Source organism: Prionailurus viverrinus, chromosome B2, assembly GCF_022837055.1.
Source record: "Prionailurus viverrinus isolate Anna chromosome B2, UM_Priviv_1.0, whole genome shotgun sequence".
NCBI lineage: Eukaryota > Metazoa > Chordata > Mammalia > Carnivora > Felidae > Prionailurus > Prionailurus viverrinus.
In genome coordinates this window covers 21,734,257-21,761,541 of record NC_062565.1, presented here as the reverse complement: position 1 = coordinate 21,761,541, position 27,285 = coordinate 21,734,257, and the positions used below count along the sequence as shown (strand labels likewise).

Here is a 27,285-nt window from a genome sequence, read left to right as displayed (position 1 = left end):
TTATCAAAGGGAGCCTGAGGAATATCCTTTGTATCTGTGTCTTGATTGGGGTGGTGGTTACATGCGATAAAATTACATAAAACTGCACATGCACATGTGTTCACATGTGTATACATGAGTGCATGTAAAAACTGGTTAAATTCAATTATGTAAAATGTTAGCATGGAGGGAGGCAGGTGAAGGATACACAGGACCTCCCTGTACTCTTCTTGCAACTTCCTGTAAATCTATCATTATTGCAAAATAAAAAGTCAAAAAAAAAAAAAAAGGCCCAGCTCTAGGTTTGAGCCTAAGTCCCTGCATCTCACTTTCAGCAGTTCTGTCGACAGCACAGGCTCTGAGCCCCACATGCAGGCTCCACGCCCTTGGCCCCTAGGGCATCTGAGAAACTGGCACCAGAAGGAAGTGTAAAGCTTAAAGCATGGGCACCTGGGTGGCTCAGTCCGTTAAGTGTCCGATTCTTGGTTTCAGCTCAGGTCATGATCTCATAGCTCATGGGTTTGAGCCCCACATCAGGCTCAGCGTTGTCAGCGCTAAGATGGGAAATCCCAGCACTGCTTGGGATTCTCTGTCTCTCTGTCTCTCCCTCTCTCTCTGCTCCTCCCCCACTGGCGTTCTCTCCCTCTCTCTCCCTCTCAAAATAAATAAACTTAAAATTTTTTTAAAAAGAAAGCTTTAAGTGGTGCCAAGTTTTTCCTTCTACAGATGAGGAAAGAGAGGCTCAGTAAGGTAGGGTGATGGCTGGCTGTTGCCTTGACTTAAGTTCTGAGTTAAGTAGAAGTAGCTATTCCTATTACTTCTAGAAAGAGTCCCCTAAAATGGTTAGCCTAGAAGACCACAGTGACACACAGTTGCGGTTTTTGTTCTTGTGGAGTGTGGGATGGTGGGAGGAGAGTAAGGACTGCAAAGGACAAACTGGTTTTGGGTCAAACTGGACATCAGCAGTACAGTTATTCAATTCCACATGATGGGAAGATGTTTGGCAAAGTCTGAGAAAGGGTGAGAACTCAGAGCTTACCTGCAAGATGCAGGCCAGTGATGACAGTGGAGTCTTCTTAACCCCAACAACCACAGAAGCATGTGCTTCACTGGGGCGCTTGAGTGGCTCAGTTAAGTATCTAACTCTTGATTTTGTCTCAGGTCATAATCTCATGGTCTTGCGCTGACAGTGTAGAGCCTGCTTGGGATTCTCTCTCTCCTTCTCTCTCTGCCCCTCCCTGGCTCATGCTCTCTCTCTCCCAAAATTAAAAAAAAAAAAACAGAAACGTGTGCTTCACTAAGGTTGGCACCTTCTTGGGAAATACATAGGAAGAAAGCAGAAATCCACCTTTCCAGTGCCTTTCTAAACAAGAGAAGAAAGAAAGTTAAGTATTCTGGCCTTTTCAGGATCCTTCCAGAGGTGACTCTAGGAACTTTAAGATCTGTGTATGTTCCTACAAACACCACCTACCTCTGACCTCAAGTCTTCGAAGAATCTGAACTGACTGCATATGTAACATTCAAGGTGAACGCCACAAATGAAGAACTTCCCTGATTTCACAAAGGGCTTTGTTGGCAAATGTGAAGCTCCCAGAAATTACATGCTCTTGAGGCCCTCAGAGTTTTTGTATGTGTTGTTCTCTCTACCCAAGTTTCTTGGAAAAGAGTACCTGTGTATAGACAGTCTCTCTGGGTTCATACTGCAGCCCCTTTCAGGTGCGTGACCCTAGACACTTTCCTTAAGCCCTCCTTGCCTCAGTTTCCTAGACTCTAAAATGGAGATAATAATACTATTTCTCTCTTAAGGCTTTTGAAATTATTCAAGCTAATACACACATAGTGCTTCAAATAGCACCTGTCTGTGGTCAGAGCTACAAAAGTGACCACTGATTTCATTCTCCTGGGTCCCCTGCAGCTGGCAAGTCTGAGCACTGGCATCATCTCCATTCGGTGGCCATCTCTGACCACTCACACTGGATCACGCACACCTCCCTTGTTCTTTGTTGCACCTTGTAGCTATGCTGTGTGGAGATTGTTCACCTTTTCTTTCTCCTTCTACACTCTGTGTTCCAGAAATTCAGGGGTTATGCCTAAAACTAACTCATCTTTGTATCTTGCACAGTGCTCAGCCCATGGTAGGAGCTTCAAACATGTTCGGGATTGGATCAATAGACTGGTATTAGGTTTCTTGTCTCCCCTGTTGATGTAGCATCTCCTACTCTATTTTCTGGTCACCCACAAAAAATAGGAAGAGTCCAAATGCTGGCAGGCTCTGATTTGTTGGTCTGACTTCAAGTGTGTGTCCCAAACACAATCTCACCAGAAGAACGTTGACCGCCCCCCCTCCCTCCCCAGTCTGAGTACTGAGAACTATAGGGGAAAGTGATCTTTATGTCCACTTGTATTAGGAGAAGACAAATTAAGATTGAGACTTATTAAAACAGAAATGTTTTAGCAAAACATCTGAGGAGATAAAGGAGCAGGCAGACCATTTCCAAAATCACTTCAATCCCTTACTTACCCCTGTCTGATTGTTTTTCAACGTTCCTTTATTCACTCAACAAACAATTATCCAGTACCTATTACATAGTGCAAATCAGACAAACAAGATATTGTCGGGTGTGGAATCAGAAATAGTAAAGGGACTGTATGTTGTTGTTGTTGTTGTTTTTCATTCTCAAATTCTTATGGAAATATTTTCTGGAGAGTTTATAGCTTAAACCTTACCTCTCTTCTGAAAATGAAAAAGTTTTTATTTCTTGGTAGTCTGTACTTGTGCCTGTGTTCAGGAACAGAGGCAGCCTCTTAAGAAGAAAAAAAATTCAATAAAAAGTAGATGGACCCAGGAACTTTGGTGGCTCAGTCAGTTAAGTGTCTGACTCTTGACTTCAGCTCAGGTCATGGATCTCATGGTTAGCAGGTTCGAGCCCTGCATTGGATTCTGCACTGGCAGAGCAGAGCCTGCTTGGGATTCTCTCTCTCTCACTCTGCCCCTCCCCCACTCATACTCACCCTGCTCTCTCTCTCTTTCTCTCTCTCTCTCTTTCTCTCTCAGAATAGATAAACTTAAAAAAAAAAGTAGATGGACATGTTGACATTCCATCCCCAAAGGTCATGGAGGTTTATGGAGAGATACCAAACACATACAACACGACACATTCTGCCGACAATGACACCTAAAGCTTCTGAGCCCCACCATGGTGGACCTTGGTCGCCTTTGTGGACACAAAGGGTATAGGAAAGTAAAGCCAATTAGGCCACAAAAGACACAACTAATAGTTTAATTATATACTTAATTAAGGCCAGAATGTCTTTTATTTTCAATCACAAAGTTTTAGTATTTTTTAAGTTTATTTACTTATTTATTTTGAGACGGTGTGGGGTGCTTATGGGAAGAGCAGAGAGAGAGAGACAAAGAGAGGATCCCAAGCAGGCTCTGAGATGTCAGTGCAGAGCTTGATGTAGGGCTCAAACCCACAAACTATGAGATCATGACCTGAGCGGAAATGAAGAGGTGGACTCTTAAACGACTGAGCCATCCAGACACCCCAAGTTTTTAGTATTTTTTAATTTCAGGGATTGCTTGAATCCCTACACACAAGTGATTGCTCCCCCCTCAGCACAGAGGTCTGAGTGAGCCCTGTAGGCAGCCCACTGGTTCTGGATGGCCAGCTTCTCTGAGCCCACACTTTCTCTTCCCCTCACATGCCCCCCACCCTATGCCCACTCTCTCCCAACAGCCCTCAATGTCCACCTTTTTACCTTTATCCTCTTGGTCCCTGGACCCCATCTCAAACCTTTCCATGCCTGGGTTAGTGTTTGGCATTGAGTCCATGTTCCTGAAATGAAGCAGAAAAAAATTCGCTTAAGGGGCTGTTCCAAGAATTCTAATTAAGCCTTTCTTGAACGAATTCCTTTACAAGCCACTGGGGTGGCTACTGAAGCCCTGGAGCGCCTGGTGTGCTTCCAGACCCTCAGCATGGAGACAATGGGAAATATTTTGTCTAGAGAAAGAAGTTAGAGAGAGGAAGACAGGTAGGGGGGAGCCAGGAATATGGTGAAACACCCTTCCCCCCCTCCACTTCTTCATACAATCTATAAATTTGTGAAAAGTTTTGTGAGGAGATTTCTTAGGAAATCTGTGAAGTGATTAAATTTTCAGCCTGGAATAATATCACAATAGATCTAGAAGCCCACCCATGCCATCCCAAGCTCAGGGAATGAGCACACAACTTAGTGTGGCTTATGACCATGGTTTTCACAAGTCGCTGAACAATAGAATCACCTGCGGAGTATATACGAATCTTGAGGCCCAGACAGTATCCAGAACATCTGAGGCAGGACCCAGGCATCAGTAATTTTACAGAGCTCCCCAGGTGACTCCAATGTGCAGCCAAGTTTAAGAACAAGGGACAAAGAACATCTCCAACCTCTAACCGTGTTCAGTGTGATCCTATTTATATCTCAACGGCTGAGAGGCTCTAGCTGACATCTAGGTTTTGTTTCAGAAATATCTATCGAACGTTACTAAATTATTTTAAACCCTAGAGTGCTCTTAACGTGACAAAGAAAATTTTAAAAAGAAGTTAGTTTCATTTTGAATTGTCACAAGAAGTATAGTCAATGTTGCCCTAACAGAATCCATCCTTTTTTGCCCAATGATTGAAAATCTACTATGTAGTTACCACTGGCCTAGATGCTTTACATGAATTATTTTTAGTTTTTTAAATGTTTATTTATTTATTTTGAGAGACAGAGAGAGAGAGAGATCAGGAGAAGGGCAGAGAGAGAGGGAGACAGAATCCCAAGAAGACTCTATGCTGTCAACAGAGCCTGACTTGGGGCTTGAACCCATGAACTATGAGATTATGACCTGAGGTGAAGTTGGACCTTCAACCAAATGAGCCATCCAGGCACCCCTTGGATTGCTTAATTCCTACAAAAACCTTCTAACACCTCTGTTTTTTCATCTGTGCTTTCCCAGAGTCCTTTGGGTTGGGAAACAGCCACCCAGCTTTGCAGAGTAACAGTGAGCTAGGCAATCCTAGCAAACAATCCTTGCAAGGAAGTCTAGCCAGCAAGCCTAGCAAAACTGAGGACTCAGGTCTGCCTTGCCTTGTCCCTCCTCATGATCAACCTGAGACATAAGAGGAGTCTTGGTGCATGTATCTGGGTTCATTCCACTTCTGTCCAGAGCTCTGTTTCCTTCTCTGAGTCAGTTGACCTCTCTTGCTGTTTGTCTATCACACAGCTGTGTGAGAGCAGAGCCACAGCAGGCTGAGTCTGGAGACTGGAGTCCATCACTTTGCTGCCCTATATCTCAGCCTCTTCATCACAAAATGGAGATATTAATACCTGATTTCCTGGCCACCCACAAGACAGGGGCCAGAGTCAATGATTCATATATATCTTGGAACCTCCTGGTACTTTGGGTGCAAGTCCAGTTCTATAAATAAGCAGACAGAGATGATGTCAGATGTTCCCTCTCACCCAGTTTACTGGCCCCTACTCACTTATGCTTCATATTCCACAGCACCAGACGCCAAGGACAAAGTCCTTAGCTTTTTCCCAGTTCATGATTTCCAGAAGCAGGAGGGAATTCCTTTTCAGCGTGCCCAGCATTTGAAGAATAGTCCCAGAGTTTATCTTCAAAGCCACACACACCATCACGTAAACCACCTGTACATCATAACCCAGTCCTTGTGCCCTGTCAGAAAACAGAGAGATTTGCAGGAAATGCAGAGGTGAAATATGACAGGTATATCCTGATTGTGTCTCAGTGTCACCAAACACTGCCATGGTTTCTGACATACCTAAGCCAAAGAGTATGAAACCACATGTGTGCTCCTTCCTGGGAAAGAAGTTTACCTGCTGGTGAAATGTAAATCCTCACCCTCAAAGTGTAGTGGAGACTCATGCTCTGAAGTCTAATTTTCCATTAAAAGGAAAAAAGACATTTTAGCTTTTCTCCATTTTTCTATCCCGTATGGATTGACTACAGATTAGCAACAGAAAGTTAAATAATTTTAAATACTAAACAGAATAAGCAAGTTCCTTGGATGCTTCTAGACTTGGGGGAGCCTACTCAATCAACATCAACAGTAGGGCTCTGGGTAAACTGGCCTAGTCAAACACAGTTTGAATACACCATCTGCCTATCCAAGATAAAATGAGAAGTCAGATCATACATCTGACTTTGGCTGTGTGAGTCAATTCCCAAGGAAATACCTCCAAAGAGACTGGAACATGGTGGGACTGCTATTATTTGAATTAATGGCCCATTGGGGGGCATCCCTGTGCTGTCCTAGAGTAACAAGATTTGAAAGGCAGAAATAAAAAGATATCAGGAAATAACAGAGCAACATAGCTAAAATACATTTGCCACATTATAAGTCACTTCTCTATCTTCAAAGGCAGAGAGGGAGTCTGAGGGAAGGGGTAGAAGGAACGTACCACAGTGGCATCAAGGACGAAAAGAGGAAAGTTAATTTTATGTTGCCATGGTAACGAATTTCCAGCAAAGACATCTCACTTACACATGAAGCCTTACACACCATCCTCTTTTTAGGGACCCACAGTGACCCTTGACAGTTGTCCTGTGAATCACACAAACAAATTAAAATACCCCAATCAAAAAAGGCAGACTTCCAGATCCATGCACAAGTAGGCCTGTATAAGATACAGAATACAAATTTGCAGAATTGGTAATCATGTAACTTAAAGGAAGAAGTCAAAAGCAAGGCCTATTTGTTGTTCGGAGTTTTTTGGGGGAAAAGAATTCTGAAAGATGGCAGAGGAATGAATATCTTCTACTATTTAGCCTGGGATTAGATTTTTGACCGCACTCTGAAACTCCATCCTAAGTGCCAAAGCAAAATTCTTATTATGATGATGATAAAGTTAATGTACTAACACCTGCCAAGAGAAACTTCCAGATATGGGGAGAGGTTTGATATCACTGGCCTTACAACTCAGTCTTCCCCAGTAATTGCTGGCACCCACCAAGCCTGGAAATAAATGCTCAACTTCTCTTCTGTTATCATCAAACTAACTGACTTTCTGTCCTTCCCATCTATTTATCCAACCATCTGATATTCTGAGACATGCCTACTAGACTAGATTCTGGTTATGTGGTGATGAGTAAACAAAGCCTAGCTCCTGACCACTCACAGCTTATACCCTAGTGCAATCTACTAGAGTGCAAACTAGTAATAATTCCCACACTCACGATGATAAAAATATACACAGGGTACCATGGGAGACCAGGGGAAGGACAGGTGAGAAAACCCCAGTTGGAATCCTGGGGAGGGGGTAGTTGAGCCGGACTGTGAAGGTGTAGAAAACAAAACAAAACAAAAAGTAGGGGAAGCAATCAAAGTTTTCCTGTGTGGGGTCTAAACTTCTCACAAGACATTTACTGGAAATTGGCCAAATTGATTTTTACACTGCAGATAGAGGGAAACATGCTTTCGGAAAACAGAGAATAAAAGTAAGAGTGATTTACCAGCAGAAACTGAGGTAGCACCTGACATTGGAGGTGCATATCAGATATGACGGGAAGGGGAGGAGTAATCAAAATACAAGGGAGGCGAATATGATACAATAATATACAATAGAAAGGTCCTGCCCTCGAAGATCTGACATTGGTTGAGGAAGCAAGACATTATCATATAAAGCATTGAGTAACTATGCAATGTAGCCCATGTTACATGCTAAATAATCAGCATAGATCATAAATTCATAGGAATAAGAAGAAAGAAGCTGGTGGAATGAGGCAATATATTTCCCAAAGAGGTCAGGGTTTGGATAGAAGGGAGAGAAACCATTGCAGGTAAGGAAAGCACAGATCATATCATGTCATCCTCTCCTTCTACAATCATCAATGGCTCCCCAAACATAGTTACTGGCTCACTCTTTGGGCTTCCATGGGCCAGGACATCCCTACTCATATACTCCTGAAAACTAAGATGGCTTCTTTGAATCTCTATATCCCAAGCATTAAGCACAGTGCCTGCCACTGGTAGGGGGTTCAATATATCCACCCCAAAAACATATGGAGCCAGTCAGAGATATTTGAATCCCAAGTTACTTTGGACCATATAAGAACAAGAAGGATTGTGAAGGCACAATTTGAAGGGCTATTGAGGGTTCTAGCAATACAACACAAAAGGCCCCATGATGATGAATTCTATGCATCCACTTGGCTAGGCTCTGGTGCCCATTTGTTTGGTCAAGGTGTTGCAGTGAAGATCGGGGCACCTGGATGGCTCAGTCGGTTAAGCATCCAACTCTTGATATCGGCTCAGGCCGTGATCTCATGGTTGTGAGATCGAGCCCCACATCAGGCTCTGCACTGAGCATGGAGCCTGCTTGGGGTTCTCTCTCCCTCTCCCTCTGCCCCTCCCGTTTGTTCATGTGTGTGTGCAAGTGTTCTCTCTCTAAATAAAAAAATAAACTTAAAAAATAAAAGATGTTCCCTTGAAGGTATTTGTGGATGTGATTAACATTTATAATCAATAAGCTTTGAGTAATGCTGGTTATCCTCGCTAATGTGGGTGAGACTCATCCAATCCTTTGAGAGCCTTAAGAGAAAATTCTGAAGTTTCCAGAAGAAGCAGCAATTCAGTTGCAAGGCTGCACCATAGAAATGCAACCTGAGTTTCTAGCCTGCTGTCCTGCCCTGCAGATTTCAGACTTGTTAGCCCATACCCACTCATAGTCATACAAGGAAGAGAGAGACAGAGAGAGACAGAGAGAGAGAGAGAGAGAGAGAGATTACCTTCGTGCAGCAGGAAGAACATGGATAAGCCTAGAGATTGACTTGGCAGAGACATGGGAAGGCCTCTGGAGGTGAGGCTTGAGCTGGCACTGCCATAAGAGCAGAAGAGCCAGTGCTTCACCCAGTTTTTTAAAAATTTTTATTCATTCTTTTTGAGAGAGAGAGAGCAGTAGTGGGGAAGGGACAGAGAGACAGACACAGAATCTGAAGCAGGCTCCGGCCTCTCTGAGCTGTCAGCCCAGAGCCTGACATGGGGTTTGAACTCACAAACCACAAGATCATGACCTGAGCCCAAGTTTGATGCTCAGCCGACTGAGCCACCCAGACGCCCCAGTGCTTCACCCATTTTGCAACAGTTTGTAAAACCCAAGCAATCAAAATGTAAAGGCATGCGTGTGCACGTGTGCATACATACACACATGCACACACACACAAACACACGCACATAAATGTGTAGAAAACTGGTACAGTCTGAATAAACTCTCTTCATGGTACCAGTGTCAGAGTCCTGGTTCTGATGTTGTACTCTATTATATGCAAGATGTTGTGATGGGGGAAAGCAGAATGAAGGGTGAGTGAAACTTCTCAGTATCTTTTTGCAACATTTTGTGAGAATATAATTATTCAAATATAAAGTAAAAAGTAACCCTCAAGCAGAGCTATGAGATATTTAAAAAATAGTAGCATGAGATTTGGCCCCTCTGGTAACCCTCAAAGCACCCAGCAATACGGGCTGCTGCCTGCCAGGTGACACCCATGAACTCCAGGACTCAACAACCAATGCCTGAGAACAAAGCAGCAAGGAGCCCAGCAGAGGGCACTACCCGCCCCCAGACCCATCAAGCTTGCATCCCCACCACCCTCCAGTAGGGAACTACATTTCCAGAGCCTGTGCTGTTGGGTTTAGTGTTCTGTCCTGATTCTAGCTGAGGCTTGGCCCTGACGAGAAACTACCAAGGCGAGCTTGTCCTCTCCTGGACCATCCAATTCTGGCCCAGACCAGGCGAACGAAGGCCACCAACAGAGATTAAGGCACAAAAATTGTTCTGGAGCTGAGATTTGTTAAGACCCTACTCACACTTAGTCCCACCTGTTTATCTAATTCTATTCTACTCTATGGATGAGCAAGAAAACAGCTCCAGGACCACTGCCCTTAATATGCAAGGCAGATGCAGCCAGCTGCTTTCCCGAAGCCTCTTCCTCACCCCCAGCACCATTTGCTTTCAGCTGTTTAGAGGAGCCTGCCTTCCATATGCACACGTGTCCCAGAGGCCAGGGACAGCAGAGGCAGTTTGGGGCATCCCAGGCTCACTCCCTGCAACTACCATCCTCCACCTTGGGCAGAACCCATAGATGTCAACAGAACAGACAGAAGGGGGTTACAACACAGAGGCTAAGGAAAAAAATACTCAAAATGAAAAGATTGTATATTTCACTATGAAGCTTTGGCTTTTTCCTCAGCTCATTTGCCATTCTACAATGAAGTGTCTAGAGGAAACATTTATCTCTGCCCTCATAGCCCGGGAACACCAACTCTCATTAACTTTCCAATTTCATTCTTTCAGAAGATCCAAGTTCAGATAATCCAATTTATATGTATTAAAAATTACTTGAGGCAAGTGTCCAAGGGACTCTCTCCTCTCACCACCACCACCCCGCCCCCAGCAGTTTTCAAATTACGTAAGAAGAACTACTTTAAAAATGCAATCCGCCATCTTTTATTTTGGTAGGTGATTCCGAGCCACTTGCCTGGTAAGTGACAAAGAAGTTCTTGAAAATAGAGGTTCTCCACCACAGGCGGATTTGTCCTCCAGGACACATTTTGGCAATGTCTGGAGACATCTTTGGATGTCACAATTGGATTTAGGGATAGGGGGTGCTGCTGGTATCTGAGGGGTCAAGGCCAAAGATGTGGCTAACATCTTACAATGCACGGGACAACTCCCACAAAAAAGGGTTATCTGACCCAAAAAGTCAGTAGTGCCAAGGTTGAGAAAACCTGTCTTAGAGTTCTCTACAAGTTTACTACATACAACATTTATCATTCAATTCATCAAACAATCACTTGGAACTTAGCATAATCTTAAAGCATTGTGCTAGACCCTGAGGCTGGGAGCCTGCCTTACAGCATCTAGTAGAGGGATGGCAAAGGTATAAAGAAAATACAAGGCAATATAGAGCCTGAGTGAAAACACAAATCTGCAGAGGGAAGGCTAGCCTCTGAGGATGAGACTGGGGGACAGGAGGAATTGATGTCACTTTTCCCAAGACAACTACAAACTGCATGTTCACTCTCAAATATAAAATTCGATCACAAATATAGAATAAAAATAACCACTAGGAAAGATCACCAAACCCCTAAGAGATTTGGAAGCAATCTGTCTTTTTTTTTAAGTTTATTTATTTTGAAAGAGAGAGAGAGAGAGCACAAGGGGCAGAGAGAGAAGGAGAGAGAATCTCAAGCAGGCTCTGCACCATCAGCACATAGCCGGATGTAGGGCTTGAACTCATAAACCAGGAGAGCATGACCTGAGCTGAAAGAGTCAAAAGCTTAACCAACTGAGCCATCCAGGTGCCCCTGAAGCAATCTATTTTAATGTTTTTATGTATCCAGCCTCAGAGAGAAACAATCTACTGTTTTCTTTGTGACTTTGTTCCCTATTAAGATTATTCTCCTGGGCACGTCTAGATAGCTAAGTCAGTGAAGTTATTCAACTCTTGATTTCAGCTTAGATCATGATCTCACAGTTCGTGGGATGGATCCCCATGGCCCTGGCCCCTAGGGCATCTGAGAAACTGGCACCAGAAGGAAGTGTAAAGCTTAAAGCGAGGGTGCCTGGGTGCCTTAGTTGGTTAAGCGTCATGATCTTGGTTTTGACTCCGTCATGATCTCACAGTTCATGGGTTTGAGCCTGGCATCAGGCTCTGTGGTTACAGTGCTGAACCTGCTTGGGCCTCTCTCTCTCTCTCTTTATCTCTCTCTGCCCCTCACCCCCCAAAGAAATACAATTTTTTTAAGATTATTTTTCTAACAATATTTTTCCAGTATCAAGATGTTTTATTTCCTTCTCCTGCCCTTTGTTTATTTTTTCTATCTAAACTTTTAAAACATCAATAAACATTCAGGTGCACTTTCCTAACTGTCTGTTCATTGGCCTCTTTTTTTCAATACTGAGTGCCAAATACTGAGCAGGGACGATTGTCTCCATACCTCTTTCTCCCATTCCCCAAGCTGAAAGAATCCCAGGACCACACAAAGGTGCTTATGACAGAATGGTCTTTCCTCAGGAAAATGGGTGGCCAGATCAAAGAGGGTTTGATCAAACAGAAGTGCACCTTAGATTAGATTTGCAAGGCAAAATAGCCTAGTGATCATTTCCACAGCAGATACCACAGACAATCACATATCTTCCAGGTCAGCAGTGTGGATGATAAAACTGTCTGGAACACCATCATTGACAAATGTGAGCTCATAGCTAAGCTGAAATTAAAACCAGTTATGAAACAGAATTATCACATGCCATATGCCTGCGCACAAAATATTCCAGGCCATCTTACAAATTAAATCATTAACATACATCTTTGAGGCTCTACTTCATGAATACTTCTGCACAATACTGGGCTGTAATTTTTTGTTTGTTGTTAAGTCTGGGCTTGAATCTTGACTCTACCCACATGATAGAGTGGGACTTGGACAAGTTCATAGAACCTCTCTGAGTCTATATTTTCCCATCTGTGAAATGAGGAAAATCATAGTTCTCTCTCAAGATTGTTGTTTATTCAATTGGTCTAAGTCCTATCAGGAAAATACAGATCACGTCAGTAATTTTCACTGGGACAGTGAGGAAGCAGCAACCACCAGGAGGGTTGGGAGAGCAGGGGGCAGAAGTTGGAGTTACCAGAACCTGGAAGCTTCAAAGAAGGACGCTGTGAGGCTGAGGCACAGATTGCTGGGGAAAGGGAGACAGTTTCTGCAGCAGAAACTATTGTAGCAGAAGCTTAGGAACCCACAGAGATGAGCCTCAGCTCATTCTGGGAAGGTGTAGAAGACAGCTGGACACTGGAACCTATTGCCACTGCCAGGGTGACAGGCCATTTCCAGGTGACACTCTTAGGAACTAACAAGTATGCAAGAAGAAGCAGATTCCTTCCCTCACTCAGCCTCAGTCTCCCTCTGGCACTTCTGCTTGTGGGTGGCAAAGGAAAAGCATAATTACAGAGAGCCCTGGTTTACGCAGCACAGTTTGGAAGACTGGATCTGGAGCTGAGGAAGAACAGCTTAACTCATGGCCCATTCAATCCATTTGTTCCCTATAGGTACAGGGTGTTTTCCATGCAGCCGACTGCGGGGCTCTGCTCTACACACTAGGGAGTCGGGAGGATGAAACAGAAAACTCTTATAAAGTGCACAACTCGTTGACCATTACAACTTAGACTCTCAGTTAAAATCAGTTCTCTCTCGGGCCCAGTGGGAAACAAAAAGAAAGGACATAGAAACCAAAACAAAACAAAAACCCAGCTCCTTTCTTTCAGGAGCTTCCAAGTTTAGATTGAGTGTTGTAGGATGAATCCAAGAGCAGATTACAAAGTAATATGTGTTAGTACATTTTGAAATAATATTTCAGACAACTGTTTTAAGAATTTGGAGAAGCCAAAAAATATTTGGGGGATGGTCAGGGAAACGTTCACAAAAAAGATGGGAATGAGCAAGTCCTCAGTATTTAGACAACAGCAAAAAGGGTGAGACCATTACATGTTAGAGAAAGCACATTAGCAGGTAACTTGGCAGGAATTTGCTGGGTAATTACCTGATCTCAAAACATGAAGGATGAACTAACAATGTGGAGTATGGAAGGAGGGGCCAGTAGGACATTTCCTGACTTTATTCTGAGGCATAAATGAACTTGTGGAGATTTCTGATGAGCAGAAGTGCAAAAGATATTATCTTTGCAGTCCCTATCATATCTAGCACAATACCTCACATATAATGGAATATTTGGGGAAAAAAAATATTACTTTGAATGAGATGAGATGGCATGAAATTACAAAGGCAGGTCTTAACTTTGAAAATTTGTATAGATTTCCCTCTGTTTTAATTATAATAATGCTTTGTGAAATGTTTAGAATAACCAATAAGCAATTTTAAGGCCAAAGGTTCAGGAACTAAAAGAATTCAAGTAACGATAAAAATGTCAAGTTGGTGGGGCGCCTGGGTGGCGCAGTCGGTTAAGCGTCCGACTTTAGCCAGGTCACGATCTCGCGGTCCGTGAGTTCGAGCCCCGCGTCAGGCTCTGGGCTGATGGCTCAGAGCCTGGAGCCTGTTTCCAATTCTGTGTCTCCCTCTCTCTCTGCCCCTCCCCCGTTCATGCTCTGTCTCTCTCTGTCCCAAAAATAAATAAACGTTTTAAAAAAAAAAAATGTCAAGTCGGATTGTCACCCACCCATCAAGACACCGTGCTCATTTCAGATTGACAGCCTTCCATTGGTGAACATTGCATTGACCAATATTGGCTTTGGAGAGACTTGGAGGGATTATTGAAGACACTGTGAATTTATGCAAAAAAAAAAAAAAAAGTGCTGGGCAACATGGTGTTGAATCCATTTTAGTGATTCATGTAGGAGAAAAAAAAATATCATTCGTGTGAATTCTTAATGTGAGTTTGCAGAGTATACAATGTACTCACACCTAATCTGTTGTGTTCTTCTTGGCAGATCCACTACAAGATTTTGGCTTTTCTGTTGACCAGTGTTCTAAACACTTGAAGTCAAATCTCAACATTAGGCTTGGAATCGTTCTGAGTAAGTGAAGATTATTGACATGAAATGAAACATTGCACCATCTCTTCCTGCTCCACACACCCCCATTTCTTGCATTAACTCTAGTGGCCAGCTAAGCCACTGTTGCCCACCATTCTGTGGGATTAACTCTATTTCCATCTCTATTTTCACTTCTCTTCCTGAGTGATATCCAGACACAGTAGAACTCTCACTGAATGCTGTGCTTTTGTACTGAAAAGACTCTAAGCATTCATTTGGATGATATAAGCACCTGGAATCAGTATATCCAACAGCAACAAAAGATAACGTCAAGCCTAAATATTGATGTCTATGCAGGAAAGAGCTTTTGCTTTGTTATCCCAGCAGCAAACAAGTCAACCTCCAGCAGCATAGCTTATAATTTGCTTTATTTCATTTCCCAAATAGTTAATGTGATTCCTGAAACTTGTGACAAAGGCAAATACCTTCTTCCTCCACCCCAATCAATGAGCTAGGTAGCTGTCTGATTGTTTGTTTTTATTTAGCTATGCCTTTAACAGTTAATCATTATATTGCTATAGCTACTAGAGTATCTCCTTTCTAAAGTGGTTTTATCAAAGCCAGAACAGAAGGATTCAATAAACTTCATGTGTGGAACCATTCCAGAGAAACGGAGGGAACATTGCTAGGGACCAAGAACTCTCATGCATCTTCGCATTTCTGGAAACTTGCACAATATCTGTATTCTATAGCAGCAGCTGAGTAAAAGAGAAATGGAATGAGAAGTAGGTGCAACATAGTAGGGAGAAATGGAGGAAAAGACGCAGAGAATTAGAAGCCAGCACTGACAAGCACCCTAAAGCTTCCTGTATAACTGTGATATAGTATTTACCTAACAACTGTGGGGGGTGACCAAACCACACCACCCTCAGGGGAGGCACACAATACTATGCAGCTGAGAAGTTGTAGAAGCCAGAGCATCAGGGCTGGGGAGCACAGAGAGTGACTACCTTGCTCCAAAAAGAGAACGTTCATAAAAGGGTCACAGTTCATACCGAGGGCTTCTGCCATTATCCCCTGTAGCTTTGCCTAAGTGTTGTTTTACAAATAAATGAATGAATGAATAAATAAATAAATAAATGGAAGGAGAGAAGGAAGGAAGGAAGGAAGGAAAAAAGGAAGGAGAGAAGAAAGAAAGAAAGAAAGAAAGGCAAGGAAAGCAAGAAAAAGGAAGTTAGGAAGGAAGGAAGGAAAAATGGAAGGAGGGAAGGAAACTTTCCCCATACAGAGCAGACTTCTGGAAATAAAGGCCCTTCTGCTCATGCTTCTATAAACGTTGAATGCTTTGATACACAGCAAAACCCACACTAACAATAAAGCTGGTCTTCTCTTACCTTTAAGGAGAGGACATCAAAGAGCTGTTTCTTGACATAGCTCTCTTCACTAAAGGATCGTCCATTTTGAATTTCTCCTATCCCATCTGTGAAGAGGACCTACCGAAGTTTTCCTTCTGCGGGAGAAGGAAAGGGGGTAAGCCGTGTGACTTGCCGACTGCTTGCTTGGGGTCTAGAGAGGGATGAACAATGGCTTCCAGTTGAGGCTGGAGCCCTGGGTCCACCCCTCACCTTTGGACCAGCTTAACCTTGCTTAACAGCATGTGTTATATGAAAACAGCCCTAAAGCCCATTTCACAGGACCTACCATATACAGTGTATGTGAAAATCAAATGCAACATGCTTCTGAGGCACTTTACAAACAGAAAAGTGTTGCTGTTAGCGGTGGCACCTTATCAAAAAAGGGCTGGCAACAGAAAGAGCCAGTAGCTTTGCCAAATCCACTGAGATTAAAAGTATCTCCAGGTTTCTGCTCAGTGATCTCCCAGTAAACAGGGTCTACTCAATAGGTCAATGGACTCCGAGAAAAAGAAAAAAAAAATGAAGCTTTCTAAATGTCACTATTTTATTGTGGTCTTGCCCACTCGAGTCATTGACTGATAGGGCTATTCGGTAGCTAGGCTTAAAGTACAAAGCATAAAACCATTACATCATCCCCTCCTTCCTTTTTCAATTCACTAGCCGCCTACCCCCATGCCATATGTACCTAAGGAACACAAAAACTCTACTCCAGCCTGTCCTCACCTCGCTCTGCGCCTTGTCCTCACCCAGCATCTTCACCAAGGCCTTGAGATGCCTCTGTTTATTTAACTAAAACTTAGGTCTGATCTGTGAGTGTCCTCTCCAGAACCACTCTCCTCCTCCTTCCCAGTCCCAAGGGGGAGCGCACACCTAACCCCTTATGCCAGAAGCATCCGCTTATTTATTTATTTCCTCATTCAGATAGGGCAGGGTGAGATCACCCAATTATGCTCTCTAAACAAAGGATCTAGGAGAAACTGGGGTCCCCTTCCCACAGTAAAGGGTGCTGACAGAGGAAGTTTGTGCAGGAAAAGGAAACAGGGGATTAAAGGGAGTGTAGGCCCACTGAAGCCCAGTGGGCTTTGCTGTGACGAGTAGGTGACAGGCCTCAGCTCAGCCTTCCCTCATCATCCTCCTCTCTGTTCTCCAAAGTATGGGGTGCTTACTCCTATTGTAGCACTTGCCATATTGGCCTATTTATGGCCACTTTATTGGCCTCATTTATTCCCACTTATCATCCCCAATAGACTATGGGCTTCTTGAGGTTGGAGTAGGAGCGTCTTAGTCTCTAAGGCCAGGACTTCAAATGCACCTGCTACAATGGGAGTGCTCAGTACAGCGTGCGTGCAGATAGAAGGAGCCCACATCAGTTAAGCATTCTGTGCTGGGCACTGTTCTAGGAGCTTCACATCCAGTAAGACATGTACTTACTACCCCAACCTTTTGAGCACAACTTTAGTACTATTAATATGCCAATGCACAGAGAGTTTCGGCAACTTGTGCCAAGTCACAGAGACAGTGTGAGAGCCATGGCTCAAATCCAGGTGAGCTGGCTCTGAGACCCATAATCTTAGTGAATAAACAAAAGAAGAAACAAGGAATTGTGCCTTTTGGCCAGGAGTTTATTTAAAATCATTATTTAAGAACTCATTCTGGCCAGTGATCTGACTTTATTTTAAATGGGGACATTTTTTTTTTCCCCTCCTGGCTAACTTACCATAGACTGGCCAGTCAGCTTTCCTCTCTGAACTTGCTGGAAATATTTCTGATTGATCGGATGCATTCGTGTACTTCTTCTTCACTAGCTGATACCTATTTAACCTTTTCCATAGGCAGCATCTACAATTTTATTGCCTGTCTTTTGCTTATCTTCCCAATTTTTCCCCAAAATAAGTGTTCTTGAACCCACATGTGGAAACAAGTACACTCGGAAGCACTATGAGCTTAGTAAGAAAGAGCACATACTGTGCCAACCTTCACTCGTACTTCCTTCTATTCCCTGAACCAAGTTTCCCTCACTCCCTCCTGAATGATGGAAATGGTGTCCTACCTGGTTTCCCTCCTCCCTACTGCAGCCAGGGTAGTCTTTTCTCAAATAGAAGGTCTGATGGGGCTGGAGAGGCAGGCTAGACCCAGCCAGATGAATTACTCCCTCTGGATGTTCCTGGAGCATCACACTCTACTTACCTCAGCTAGAATCGTATCCCATAGCATGTGTGTGTGTATCTCCCTCCTTAAACCATGAACTCCTTGAAGGCAGGAATATTTCTTGCTCCTCTCTCTGGAGATTTGGCAAAGAGAGCCTGGCACAGAATAAAGATGCGATAAATACTTGTTTTATTGAATTTTTATATGACAGATTGAATGTAAGTTTACCAGCTCCCCTTAAAAGTGACTCTCTAATAATGCTTATATGTGCCACAAAGATACAGGTGCACCATATCCTAGCAAAGGGTGAATTATCTTGATCCTCCAAGTTTAACAAAACCTTGTTTTTCCTCCTATGAATAGTTTTAATAGAATTAATAAAATAGAAAAGATATTGTTCTCCCAAACTGAGGTGTCCAATTCAGTGTAAGAGCTCAAAAGGCTGGTGTTTACCTTATCTGAATGCCGGGCAGTCCTGCAGTCATTTATTTGCTTTATTGCCATGGGCTGAAACCTGCATACTCAGTCTGAGAAGCTGGCATTTGGGGAATTGCCAGGAAATTTCACATCGTATAAAGCAATCAGAGAAGTGATATACAAATGCGGCATGAACAAATAATTATGCAAATTATATAAGCCAGAAAAACTAACACCTTAAATTTTGAGGCTTCTTGGGTTATTACTTTTTTTTTCCAACCCACCCACAAACCTATTGCAGGAATGATTCTATTGAAAGAAGTGATTAATTCTAAGACCAGAGAGAAGCCAATTCAAATCCAAGCACAAGCTGCTGTTGACATATTAAGAGGCAGCAGAGTCCCTCTGGGGTTTGCAGGTCCTTCTGAGCAGAGCAGTGAGAAAACTTGGTGTCTGCTGAAGGTGGCACAATGGTGTTCAGTATCATTTGTTTGATGTCATTATTTCCACGGCATTACTATGCATTACTCTGCAGCCTGCACCCTGCTGGCTGTTCTCTGAGCCAGAAAAACTACAAAATGGGGGAGGGGTGCCTGGGTGGCTCAGTTGGTTAAGTGTCTGACTTTAGCTCAGGTCATGATCTTGCAGTTCCTGAGTTCGAGCCCGACATCAGGCTCCATGCTAATAGTGCAGAGCCTGCTTGGGATTTTGGGGCACTTGGGTGGCTCAGTCGGTTAAGTGTACAACTCTTGATGTTGGCTCAGTTGGTGAGTTTGAGACCCACATCGGGCTCTGCACTGACAGTGCTAGAGCCTGCTTAGGATTCTCTCTCTCCCTCTCTCTCTGCCCTCCCCACACCCTTCCTTTCTTGCAAAAAATAAATAAACTGAAAAAAAAATGTTTCTTAATGTGTTAGGCTTAGTGAGACCATGTGGATAAAACAGTGTGTCCTTTTCTTCTGCATCTTGCCCAGCTAGCTCTAAGGCAAGAGGTTGTCAGATTTAAAGACCAAGGGACGGGTGCCTGGGTGGCTCAGTCTTCGGGTGGTATCAGACTTCAGCTCAGGTCATGATCTCACGGTTCATGGGTTCGAGCCCCACAACAGGCTATGCACCTGGAAACAGCTCAGAGCCTGGAGTGTGCTTCTGATTCTGTCTCTCTCTCTTTCTCTGTCCCTCCCCTACTTGTGCATGCTTTTTCTCTCAAATATAAATAAACATTTACAATAAATAAATAAATAAGTAAATACCAAGGGATGTTCTTCTTTTGGCATTAGCATTTGTGGTGTGATTAGCAGTTTGAGGGAAACAGCCTATATATACAGTTATAGGGGATTGATTAAGTAGATCATTGTCCAGCCAAACACAGGTTCAATATGCTGTTGCAGGAGATTATTAAATTACTTGAAAATATAAAAATGTTGTTAAGTGACAAAGACTCTTGCTATAAAAGAGTGCTAACTCTTGGACACTGTTTTTATTAAAATATGTGTAAGTGGATGCACCAAAAAGCTCTGAAATAGTACACACTTGGGTGCTAATAGTGGTTATCTCTAAGTGGTAGAACTACAGATCTTTGTTCTTATCTTTTTGGAAATCTCTTTTGCTTTTACAATAAATTTACAAGGTTATTCTTTTTGAAGGTTAGTTGAGCACTGTAGGAAAGAACAGAGAGGGTGAATTCTCTTCTTCTTCCTCTTCCTCTTTTCGAAAAGCATCTTGACCTACTTAATATTCAGTGATATTTAGAGTCAGAAAGTTCTGAGTCAAAATGTAGCATAGAATGTCAAGGGATTGCTTAATATCTGCTTCGTATTTTTTTTCTGGGATACTCAACACCCCTTCCCCCTTTACCCAGCTATGGGTTCATTGAGAAGGAACCAAAACAGATCACTGTTTTACTTTGTCCTCTGTTAATGTTCCCATAGTGTCTTTCTCGCCTCTGGTGGCATCAGGTCATGTAGATTCATTTGCTTTACTTGATCTTGCTGCTTTCAAATTGACATCAGTTTTTAAGACTAAACTTGGATTAAATCGAATGTCCTAATGGCCACACCTGATTACTAACCATAGAGAGAGAAGCTGCAGTAAACTTCCTTTATACTCAAGTTAAGAACAGTAATGTCAGAAGAAGCTCCATGGCTTTGGGCTGGTCCGCAAGGGCCCTTACCCCAGTGGATCTCAATCTTGGTTGTACATTAGCTACACCCATGCTGTTCTATGCAGTGGCCACAAGCCACAAGCCGTGGCTACCCAGCCACGGAAATGTAGCCAGGCTAATTGAGATGTGCTATAAATGTAAAGTACACACTTAATTTCAAAGACATAATACGAAAACAAAGAAAGTGAAATACCTCAATCATTGTGATATTGGTTATGTGTTGAAATAATAATATTTGAGACATACTATGTTAAGTAAAATATATAATTACTATTTTATTTATTATTTATCAAAAATAAAACATTGTTATTGACATTATTAAAATTAATTTCACCTTCTTAAACATGACCACTAAAAAATGTAAAATTACACATGCAACTGCCATTATATTTTTATTGGGCAGTGCTCCATTTTAATTTACCTTTACAATGTTGAAGATCCCACCACCCCACACCACAGACTAGTTAAATCAGAATCTCTAGACGTACAACCCAAAGCAGGTGGTTTCAACACTCTACCAAGGTTGAGGAGTACTACCTTAGGCCCAGGCAGGGATGACTCCATAACATCTGGCATTATCACAGCATTTAATACATGCCAGGGACCTTTGCAGATGTGTTATGTATATTAACCAATTTACTGTTTGTATCAACCTTGTGAGGTATAGAAGCTATTATTGTTATTATCCTCATGTTAAGAGAAAAGGAAACTGAGTCCCAGAGAGGTTAAGAAACTTACCCAAGGTCACAAAGCCAGAAAGTGGTAGAGCTGGGCTTCTCTCCAAGAAGCTGGGCTCCAGGGACTCGCTCTAAACCTGTCTGCTACATAGTCTCTTTGAACATCAAGAAAACTCTGCTAGAGAAGTATGACTCATTTCAGCCCTCCACTAGAATTGGAAACAAGATTTAAAAGGCACAACAAAATTATAGGAATCAAATAATCATTTTGGGCATAACCAGTCATTATATACGGTGGTGGTTCCCAAAGTGTGGTCCCTAGACCAGAAACATCAGCATCATGTAGGAAATTATCAGAAACACACATTTTTGGCCCCACCCAGACTTATTGAATTAGAAACTCCAGGGTCAGGGCTTAGCACTCTGTATTTTAAAAATCCCTTTGGGTCACAGGTCAGCAAAGTTTTTCTGTCAAGGGTGAGGTAGTAATTACCCTTTCTGTAAAGGGTAATATTTTAGGTTTTGCAGGCTATATGTTCGTCTGGCCTCTGCAGGATAAAAGTATAGACAATATGGAAATGAATGGACATGGCTGTGTGCCAATAAAACTTTATTTATGGACACTGAAATGTAAATTTCATGTAACTTTCCTGTGTTGTTAAATATTATTCTTCTTTTGATTTTTTTTCTATCATTTAAAAATATAAAAACAATCCTAGCTCATGTCTGCTGAAAAACAGGCCATTAGGGGTATTTGGCCCACAGACTATAGCTTGCCAGTCCTGCTCTAGATGGTTCTTTTGCATGCTAAGTCTTGAGAATGACAGCTGTAAGGAAAATAAGGATTCAAGGCTCTTAGCCAGAATTGCCGAGCACAGGTATTCTCTGGCTTTCACTGTGGTGAACACTCACCTAAGGTTCAGGATAAATTAAGATTATGTTACTTTGGAAAATGTAACAACTTTGCTTTAAACTATGCTTTTCCAGTGCCAACAAATTAGATTTGGGGCAAAGAAAGGGGCATAACAGGAAGACAAATGAGAGAGGCCAATGGCAGGGAAGAAAGAGAACTGTTTAAAAAGCCAAAGGAGCACCTGGCTGGCTCAGTCAATGGAGCATGTAACTCTTTATCTTGGGGTTGTGACCTCAAGCCCCACATTGGGTATAAAGATTACTTAAAAATAAAATCTTTAAAACAAAAAAAGAGATGAAAGAAGGAAAGAAGAATGGAAGGAAGGAAAGGAGGAAAGAAAAGTCATAGAGTAGGACTGATAATCTCCTCCTCTCTCCACAGCTGCCATTTATAGGTTGGGGATAGAAGCCACTTCTTTCTGGAGAATCATTTGATCTCTCTGGTTCTCAGTTACTTCATCTATGCAATGGGAGTAACCATAATTCTTTTTCAGGTAATAGTGCATATTAAAAAAAAGAACATGTCTGGCACATTGGAAAGCAATAAACATGGCAATGACATGTCTCTCTGCCTCCTCCTCTACCTGAGGGACCTCGAGGCAGGGGTGGAGCAGCTTGAGGGACCCATGGCTGGTTTACCCAGGCTAGGGTTTCCCACAGGAATAAACCTAGTAAGGATCCCGACTCAAATCAGCTCACCAGAAGCTGGGGGCAATTGACCTAACACTCTGCCACCTGCTCAGGATCCCAGGACTTCCTGTGGAGTAAATGAAGAAGTCTCTTCTTGTGTCTTTGTTTTGTTTTGTTTTGTTTTTTCCTGTGTTGGTCTAAAGTCAGTCTCTAAAGTTCTCATTCTATGCCCCTGACTTGACTTCTTTCCAGAATGAGTGGTGGTGGAAATGTCCACTTCTTTCCTGGAAACATGACATCTACCCACAGAGGTATGGTTTGTCCCCAAGGCCCCAACAAGACTATCCCACAATGGTCTCATGTATAAAATTTTTACAAAATTTGGATTTGTCAGCACTGATCTCCACCATGAATGAGACCCCACAGCTTTGTCTAGCTTGGAAATGAGTTGAGCTCATCTCAGTCCCTTTCATACCCTTCTGATTTATCATGAGGTCAACATACTTTGATATCCATTCTCAACAAACTGGGGTTCACTTTGTTCAGCAACTTCCCTGGAATATCCTGTCTCAGGAAGATGAGCATAAAATGAAAAGAAGAGAATAAAACTTATTGTAGGACTTACTGTTGAACATGAAACTGAGATACCAATCTGGGAAGTAGGAAGGATCCACTGCAGGACACACTCCACCCAAACAGAATGTGAGGTGGGGATACTCAAAGGAACAGAGTGGCTTGTGTTTTGGCTGTCCAGAATATAGTGTGCAGGGCTATGTAGAAACAAGATTCTCAACTGATAATGAACCTGGAGCTTTGACAAAAACTTATATTAAGACCATAAAGTAAATAGAATGAACACAGGGTTTTCATTCTTGATGACAAAGACACATCAATTGTCAGACTTGACTCTGGCCAAACTTCTATGAGTTCTGGTCAGGGTGGGTCAACCCAGGTTAAGGGTATTGGTTTCACAGCGCTAAGTACTAATTGGCCTTCAAAACTAATTTGTTTATTGTTTCATGGATTAACTTGTGAATATCAGTTGCACCCAAGCTCTTGCCAAAACCAACTGAAATTAAGATAGAGGTTTGGGGCACCTGGGTGGCCCAGTCAGTTTTGGCTCAGGTCATGATCTCACGGTTCGTGATATTGGGCCCCATGTCAGGCTCTGCTCTGACAGCGAGGAGCCTGCTTAGGATTCTCTCTCTACCTCTCTCACTCTGCCCCTCCCTTGCTTGCTCTCTCCCTCTCTCTCAAGATAGATAGATAGGTAGATAGATAAATAAATAAATAAATAAATAAATAAATAAAAGCTTGAAGAAGTTAAATAACAACATGTGTGTGTGCACACACTCATGTGTGTATACCGGGTATATATGATTATAAAGTAGGACACCTTAGGTCAAGGGGAAGTAGACCTTGGCAGCTGTGATTGGCATGGCTGAAACACAATGAAAAGCTGAGAGGACTTGATGTCACATGCATGTCAGAATCCCAGAGAGGGGCAGAACTCAACAGTCTTCAGAAGATCTGCACAGTGCACTCGTCTCTCTATGTGGAGGCTAGCACCTTCCAGGAAAAGCAAATCTATTAAATAAATACATACAACAAGGAATCTACCCCAAAAACCAAGAGCACACTTTACACACTGTATGTTAACCAATTTGACAATAAGTTATATTTAAAAAAAAGAAATACAACAGATATTGATATACTTCATGCAATATGTGAGAGACAGATAAAAAAAAGTAGTTGTGGGATTAATTTCAAATGCATTTGGAAAGCTTGTAATTAAAATAAATATTACAGGGACACCTTTTATAAGCTGAAGAACCCTTCAGTCAAGGAAATAATTGCTCCCTGGTTTATCTTTTGTGTAAATCTGAAGGTTCCTGCTTTAAGTGTTTGTCCAAAGTGAAGAATGCATTGTAATTAGATGAATTTCAATAAACACAGAGTAGGTCCCCTGAGTACTGTATATAAAGTCTGACATGACATTTCCCACAAGGTAGATATTATCTCTGACAGCAGCTAAGGGATTCTGTTATAATAGTCCCTGATTTTACATGTACGAATAAGACAAAACCAGAAGCATAGGGGATGCTTAAGTCGGCTACCTGTCCTCCTTCCTTTTGGTTAGTTGGGGTGTCTTTCATCTGTCCTGGTTTATGCCAAATGAGTGCACTTGGCCATCCTCCGAGCATCATTAATATTAATTACAGAATCTTCTCAATCTCACTGTCTGTAACAATGCAAAACTCGGTCTGAACAGTTCTATCTAGATCAGCAATTCTGATTCCATCCATCAGATTTCTGTTGCCCTAGCCCTCTATGTGTGCCTTTTCACAGGTCTATGAAATGGAGGAAATTCAGAAATTGCCTAGATTTGGAAAAAGTCCCACAAATCTTTCTGCAAAATGCCTTATGCCTTGCATTGCTGTAGCAGAAGATGCAAAAACTCCTTCCAGGCAAGTACTTCCATGGTTAATCTACACCAATGGTCCCGACAATCTCTATAAAGCATGCTCCCAACCAGGCACCCCTACCGTGAGCCTCACTTCTCAAGCATTTGGGGTTCACTGCACATGGATTAATGAATGTGAGCCCCAGGAGCACGGTCATTGATTTCTGCTATAAGAGAAGGGGAACAAGCAATTTTATCTGAGGCTTCACTTTTAAGATATGTCTTCTCTAGGTCATCTGTCCCACCTATTTGCTTACCCCTGATATGTGGGTCATTTTAGGCCACCTGCTTCAGGCTTTCTGCTCTGCTGTCCCTGTACCTCCTTCTCAAACTCTCACGATCCCAGATTTTTGTCCTCTTTCCCTCGATGACAAAGTGGCTTAGATGGGAACTCATGTGTCTTGGTTCCACTTCACTTGGATAAATCAATAGACCCATGGAGGGGTGATACTTCTTGGCCACCAGGGACAGTACCAGGTGGGGAGCCTGTCATTGCCGTCCCTACTGTCATTCTTTCGCTGCAGGAGCACACTACCAAACCTGGTATTATTCTCCAGGAATTTACTGCTGCCTACCTTATCTCACTGCAGAGCCAGCTTGGAGGGGGGCAGGGGGGCATATCCCAGGACAGTGGTCCTCAAGCTAACATATACATCACATCACCTGGAGGACTTTTCAACCACAGATTATTGGACATGCCCACCCCCATTTTCGACTCAGTAAATCTAGAGAGGAGGTTTAACATTTGCATTTCTTACAAGTCCCCAGGGGAGGCTGCTGATGCTGGTCCAGGGACTACACTTTGAGAACCACTAGCCTAGATAGGGATAAGCCCAGAGTTTGAAGCTAAACCTGCACGGAGTTGGACCACCACTGCCATTTGCCTGTATACAACTTCAGGCAAATTACGCAACCTCTCAGAGCCTCACTCTGCTCATGTGTACAATAAGGAAAATACTAGACACCTCATGGGATTCTTACAAGGATAAGATGGGGTGATCCACACAAAGCCCTTAGAACAGAGTTTGGAGTGATAAATGGAAGTTACTTCATGCAGCTGATTAGGGGTTTCTCAAGCCAGGGCTCTGGGCCCCTGAGGTCATCCATCTCAGAATGGAAGTCTGCGTTTTAGCAAGGTAGGCAGAGGCAGTACAGCTTTCAAGGGTTTGAAGTTTAAGAGCCTTTCTCTCTGAGGTGGCAAGAACATGACTGAGCTGTGTATTCTCTGGTGGCTGACAGAGCCGAGTCTCCATGGCCCCTGTGTGCCCCTGGGGAGACAGACCCATTTGCATTTCTCATGGAACTGGACATTTGGAGCATCATCTCCTCAGCCTTTGGCCTTTCTTCTCTTCATGTTGTATTCCTCGTCTGCACCCTTCAAGCAGCTGTGGATTTGCTGGGCAGCCACCACTGCTGCAGACTGGTGGGGAGTCTGCAGAAGCTGATGTGTGCTACTGTGATAGCAAAAAACCCCCCTCTTAACACCGCAAAAACCAAAGTGGAAACAATGATCACCCTGGAGAGGGCACCAGCAAAAACCAAGCAAAAGAGGACTTTTTCATGAAGGAGGAGAAGAAGAAGAAGAAGAAGAAGAGAAAAGAAAAGAAAAGAAAAGAAAAGAAGAAAAGAAGAAAAGAAAAAAGAAAAAAGAAAAAAGAAAAGAAAGGAAACCTACGGCCTATTAAGGAATCCCATAGGCCTGGGAGATTTCCCTCTATCCACAAATTCAAGCCCATTTGTAAGAGCCAAGAATGTTTTGAAACTCTCCTGTGACATCACATTTTCCCTTTAGTTGAGCCCAGCATATTTAGACTAATGATGACCCAGAACCAAAGCATTTTTAATTTTCTAAGGCAATACAAGCTCCTTTACAAATTCTCAGCCTGTTGTAGATTTTGCATAAACCTGGCTCAATGACTCCCACACTTTCATGTAATAATCATTTAA

The 27,285-nt window shown here is 42.7% G+C and overlaps 1 protein-coding gene across 3 annotated transcripts in view; it reads left to right on the top strand.

The window, feature by feature from the left end:
• Nucleotides 1–27,285, top strand: part of LY86 (lymphocyte antigen 86) — a 61,525-nt gene that overhangs the window by 19,602 nt on the left and 14,638 nt on the right. For all 3 annotated transcript variants that reach the window (XR_007152484.1, XM_047860603.1, XM_047860602.1), the window contains exons 2-3: nucleotides 14,471–14,557; nucleotides 15,917–16,045. Coding sequence is in view for 2 of the 3 variants with exons in the window: in XM_047860603.1 (XP_047716559.1) it covers nucleotides 14,471–14,557; nucleotides 15,917–16,045 (216 nt within the window). In the remaining variant the exon portion in view is untranslated. The remainder of the gene's footprint in view (nucleotides 1–14,470; nucleotides 14,558–15,916; nucleotides 16,046–27,285) is intronic.